Here is a 6,000-nt window from a genome sequence, read left to right on the forward strand (position 1 = left end):
AGAGTGGCCAGCGACCAGGTCCTCCCTCTGCATGTAGGACTGGGAGACTTTCCGTGCATGCCACTGGGCACACCTTCCCAATAACAAGTCAGAAACACTCCTGCTTGCTGCTTCTGGGGTCCACAGCAGAGTGACAGCAGCACACAGCAATACGCCCCGCCCCCGATGCTGCTCTGTAAAATCCACATAAACACATACCTCAATCGTTTAAGACTGTCGTATCAATTAAGGTCCTGATGACTGTACACAGGGCTGACTTTTACCTTTTTCCTGGAGTAAAAATGGCCAGCTTTGTCCTAATAATGCCATGTGCCCGTGTTTTCAAAATGTTAAATTCTTATCCAGGGATCTCTGTAATATTTAATATTTAATAATCTAAGTTGTTCAATGACTCGAAAAGACCTCATTTGTTTACTACATTGCATGGGCTGTATTTTTTTTCTTTCTTGATTGTGAAATTATCCATTTGACAATCACATTATTAATATGCAAAAGGTTCTTATTTTAATTATAAGAGCAAATGTGACCCATGATTATTAACAAAACTGTTTTTCAAATCAGCCTGTTTACTTCTGGATATAATCAAGTACAACGGGTTATATTAACACCTTAAAAATACTTATTTCTGTATGTCTGTGGGCAACTTAAAATAATAAAAGGGATCAAACCTTCCTGCCAATCTAGGTGATTGTGAAATTTAATTATCAGCGGTCATCATTAAAACACAGGCATATTAATTCCTTTTACACCTAACTGAATCCTCCAGAAGAAAATTCTGAAGAGTTTTCAGAAAACGCATTTTTAAGTTCATGTTAGCCTGTTAGCCTGATCACTTGGTTTCTTGTGTGGCAGTTGGTGACAGGCACGAAGACACACTTGGGTGATGTGGTCAAAGACAGCAAGAAAGATTATTCAACTCAGAGAACCTTGAGCTTATGCTGAGCAAATTGCCACAGTTTCCCTCCATGCAAACGCCAGTGAATTTCATTCTATCTGTTGCTCCTTGGAGACAGGGTTAGACCCTATTAGGAAGTCAGCTGTTCCTTTATTAGGGCTCAGATGTTCAAGTTCATTCTTGATTCCGGGACCATTCCGTCAAAGTCTCCAGGAGGTGTCCCACACACCAAGATAAAGGACCAGTGCCCCAAGAAATGCAAATGAAAGCCACAGACTGATGCAGCTGCAGGCCCGGGTCTAAGTTCTCTGTCTTCCTGCAACGCCTTTCTCTGCCTGCATTCTGGGGCACTTCACTCCCTTGCTGTGCACACTCCTCTACAGGGCACACTGCATCGCTCTAGAGCAAGGTCCAGGAGGTGCTGCCTACCTCCGCTGCTGCTTCTCAGGGAGACTCTTGAGATATCTTTTCAATGCAAGCACTCGGGGATATGCCTGAAACCTGGAATACCCTCAATAAATGTTTCTTTAATGGAGTCCAAACTCAAGATTAAACTCAGCATATGCCCTGGCTGGTTCTGTGTCAGCTTGACACTAGCTAGAGTCATCAGAGAGGAAGGAGCCTCAGTGGAGGAAATGCCTCCATGAGATCCAGCTCTAGGGCATCTTCTCAATTAGTGGTCAATGGGGAAGGCCTACGCCACTGTGGGTGGTGCCATCCCTGGGCTGGTGGTCCTGGGTTCTGTAATAAAGCAGGCTCAGCAAGCCAGGGGAAGCAAGCCAGTAAGCAGCACCTCTCCATGGCCTCTGCATCAGCTCCTGCCTCCAAGTTCCTGCCCTGTTTGAGTTCCTGTCCTGACTTCCTTTTAGTGATGAATAGCAGTGTGGAAGCGAAATAAACTCTTTCCTCCCCAACTTGCTTTTCATTTATGGTGTTTCATTGCAGTGACAGAAACTCTAAGATGGTACATGAGGGAAGAAACAGGTTTTATACGCACCGGGCACCTATGGGTGAAACCATTGAGCACCTTCACGTCATTCCTCAAAGAAGATAATCTGCTTGCAACAAACATTCTTTTTTAAAGATTTATTTTTATTTATGTGTACGTGTTTGTGTGTGGGTGTGGGAATGCCTGCATCCCACACACGCTTGTGTGTGTGTGTGTGTGTGTGTGTGTGTGTTTGTGTGTACATGCACTGCATTTGCAGGTATGTCTGTTGAGGCCAGAAGAGGGCATTGATTCTCCTGCAGCCGGAGTTACATGCTGTGAGCCTTTCCACGTACCATTAGTACTGGGGACTAAACTCTGATCCTCCAGAGCAACCGCTCTTAACCACTGAACCATCTCCCCAGCCTCTACATCAAGTACTCTTGACCATGACACCCTGCACCAAAAGACCTCAGCATACTGATTCAATGAGAGAACTGAAGCTGGGAAAAATGAAGTAACCTACCTCAAGATGCCTCACTGGTCAGCAGTGGAGCCAGAATTCAAACACAATGATCTCACAAGTTTGAAGCTACAAAGAAAGCTAGAATTATCTCCCTTGCTAAGCCTTGAAGCTCAAGCCTGGCCCACAGTTGGCCCTTCAGCATGGTGACTAATGGGTTCACAAAGTGCTCTACTTTCTCAGACTCCGGCCTTCGCCTGAGAGAACCCAGCTGCTCTGAGAAGCAGGCTCTATTCTTTGCTGCTCAACACCTCTCACAGGTGTGAATTGCTTGTGTCTTCTGAATTATTCATTATCCACACAATGGAAAGTGTGCCTGAAAAGAACTATGACTCCATATTTTGCAAGACAGTGTCTGATGAATTGGTGAACTAAGCTGAACAAGCCCACAGGTCAGGCTGATTTACATAAAATAATAAGTAGATTGTTGTCCACTCTCTGCATTTCAGATTTCATGCACTCTCCCGGTTTACAACAGGATTGAAAACAGCAGTCCATGAAACGGGAAAGAAAGCCATGGGAAGCATGCCTCCCCTATCTGCAAAACAATTACCACCCTCTAAAGCTTATCCCGGCTTCTTTGAGCAGCGGAGTCTTCCCAGGGCTGAGTTAGGATTTTTCAATCAGGCTTCTTAAACTGTATCAAGATCCAAAATTTCAGATGCCACAGCTTCTGTAATCCCTGCCTCCAGTGAATCCTGCGATGATGCTATTTCCTCATCCTTTCTCTGTCTGCCCCTTGCTACCTTCCTCCCCCTCTCCCCTCCCCCCTGCTCAGTTCATCCAATGGGCAGTCTTTGGAGGGGGAGAAATATGTGCTAATAGGAAGCCAACATCTCTGCATTTTAAATTCAACGTTAGTCAACCAAAATGAATTGAAACGCAGCAGCAGTGGTTTGAGGGTACTAAAAATAAGCCATAGCATTTGCTGAGTTCTCAGAATTAAAACCACAGGCGGTCAACTTGTTGCTGTTCTTAATAAGAGCTGACTGCTCTGCCCACTGGCTGCTACTGCCAGCAGCTCAAACTGCCGGACACCTAACAATGCTGTTTTTATTAGTTGGCAGCAATCGCTGAAGGAAGTGTCATTTCCCTGGGACTAAACCTGACCAAAAAAAAAAAAAAAAAAAAAAAAAAATGCAGATAGCTTTCAAGAGAACACCTTGCTCCACGTCACAATTGTGTCTTGTGTCTTGGTCACAGTCACCTTGTGTTTACGGTTTGGTTAGTATCACATCCATAGATGTGGCTCCTTTTATGTTTATGCCTTCCTTCCTTCCTTCCAGTTCGGGGACCCTCCTCCGCTCAGAGTTTTGAAGAATAATAAAAAGAATGCAATGGGACAGCATACAGTTTTAATACACTGAGCATTCCCACTAGGACTTCAAGGCTGTCTTTGGCCCTTGAATGCTGTGTACCACACCAAATGTCTCACCAGCAAGCCCTTCAGAGTTCCTTATTAAAGTTCTCAATGACCAAAGGGGTAGTGGAACTGTGCCTAATGCATCATTCTGATTAGAAACCTGTCATGTCCAGCAACCAGTGGGGCTGCCTCCATTGATTCTTATGCTTTCACATTCATTATCATTTTTTTTTCTCTTCAATTAGACCTGCTGATCAACCCTACTAAGCTGAAAGCCCTTTTTTTCACCCAGCCACATTTAACACAGAAAAAAAAATGGAAGCCCTGAAAGTAAAATTACAGTGAGGTGTAGTGTAAGAACATGTCTAGAAGCACCCACACATACATGCTCTGTCTCTGTCTCTGTCTCTCTCTCACACACACAGACACACACACAGTAAACATGCCAGGACTCAGAGAGGCTGGGCTAGACCTCCATTCGCCTATCCCACTTCCAGTCAGAAGAGCGAGGCACAGTTTCCTCCTGGCTGCTCTCTCCAACCCTCGCCCCAAGTGTCTCCAAGGAGTTAATTTCTGAAACAAACAAAGAAATCGAGTCTGCAGGGAGCAAGGGTTTGCACCCTTTGGCTCTGTGTATGGAGGGTAGCGGGGGCCAAGGCAGACAGGTCCGGAGGCCAGCTTCGCCCTCACCTTCCCCGCGCCTTCTGCCCCAGTTCCAGCTGTGCGGAAAGTGCGCGGCTGCTCGCTGCTACTGCTCGCCAGGAGCCCCAGACCCCTGGTCCTCCCGCCTAGGACGCCACCGCCTCCCACCTCTGCGCTGTCACAGGTCAGACAGGGAGATGCTGGGGCACCGGGGTTCGGGCCACCCTCACAAGTGTCCCGTGGGACGCCCACGTCCCGCGCCTCGCTCCCCTAGAGCAGGCGGAACGGCCACAGGTAGACTCTCCATCCCCGGACGGGCGACCGCGCGCTGAAACTCACCGGAGGACACGGAGGAACCGGACAGACTGGAGTTGCTGGATGCTGCCATCTCGGCACTGTGCGTCTCCGCTCGCTCAGTCCCGGTGCGGGCGGCGTCGCCGCTGCCCTCGGCCGGCCGCTCGCAGCCCGCGCGGCCCCCAGCCCATGGCAAAGTCCTGGGGACGCGCGGGAAGCACCGGCCTCCGGACTCTGCCTGCACTTCCTGCTCCACCAGATGACGCGCTGCTGCCGCTGCTATTTATTCGTGCTCGCCGTCCCTCTCGGCGCCTGGGCGCGCTCCGCTGCGGGCGTCGGGGTGGCAGGGTCTCAGCGAGGCCCGGGCGGCCCGGCGGGAGGATGGGACCGCCGCTCTCGCCGTCCCCGCGGTCCCCTCCACGGGCCCGCTCCCTGCGCGCGACTGGAACCTGAGCGCCCCGCGGCTCCCGGCACCGGCTCTCGGGATCCCGCCTCTGCCGCCGCACTTCGAGCGGTCCGTGCAAAGGCGGGGGAGACAGATAGACAGCGACCTCCCCCTTCTCCCTCCTCCCCAACTCGGCTCGCGCGCGCACACAAAGGAAGGAGAGGAACGCCGGCGCTCCGGGCTGAATCTGCTTCGCCGGCTTGACAGCTCCTGCACCCCTGGCTGCAGGGGGAAGCTGCGGACTACGGGGTGGGGACCGACAGGACCGGGAGCCTGCCCCGAGGTGTTGGGCACGCCGCCAGGGACGCAAGGCGGACCGTGCAGCGGTGTACAGCGCTGCTCCTCGGGTTAGAAGGGGATGGAGGAGTCGTAGGAGGAAGGTAGTGGGACTGGCAGCAAGCTCTGGGCTCCGGAGCAGCCACACAGCGGGGGGTGGGGAATCCAGGAGGCGAAGGCGGAGTCTCTGAGGACAAGGTGCTAGGTTGAAGCAGGCCGGGATGCCGCCACCGAGGTTGGGGAGCGCCCTTCCACCACCCTCCAGTTTGTCCTTTGTTGCTCAGGAACCAAACGTCCCTGCCCTGCCAAAAGAAATGTCTCCTAAAGCACCCAGGGAGCCAATCTGGCTATACTTAAGTACCCCAGCCACTGGCGGGACCGTGCCCAAAAAGTCCATTAGGCTTCTGAGACTGGTGTTCAAAGAAATAGGGACAGCCCAAAGGTGGCATCAGGCTTACACAAAGAAAGAGATCCTCTGCCCCTTGAAAGGAACCTCACAAAAGACTAGGACTCTGCAGCAGGTGCGAATGTACCCTTTCAGGACCAGGAGCTGCCTAGGTGTGTGCAAGAAAGACTGGAGCAGATGTGTGCCATCCTCCCGTATTTAAACCTAAATTAATTTCACTGGGAGGAA

General features: G+C 50.7%; 1 protein-coding gene across 1 annotated transcript in view; it reads right to left on the bottom strand.

Annotated features, from left to right (window-relative positions):
* Chn2 (chimerin 2) overlaps positions 1 to 4,909 on the bottom strand; it is a 267,306-nt gene extending 262,397 nt beyond the window's left edge. The window contains exon 1 of the mRNA XM_021647954.2: positions 4,691 to 4,909. Within this exon, the coding sequence (XP_021503629.1) occupies positions 4,691 to 4,739 (49 nt within the window). The 5' untranslated portion in view covers positions 4,740 to 4,909. The remainder of the gene's footprint in view (positions 1 to 4,690) is intronic.
* Between the last annotated feature and the right edge of the window lie 1,091 nt (positions 4,910 to 6,000).

The sequence above is a fragment of the Meriones unguiculatus genome, chromosome 3, assembly GCF_030254825.1.
Source record: "Meriones unguiculatus strain TT.TT164.6M chromosome 3, Bangor_MerUng_6.1, whole genome shotgun sequence".
Classification (NCBI taxonomy): Eukaryota; Metazoa; Chordata; class Mammalia; order Rodentia; family Muridae; genus Meriones; species Meriones unguiculatus.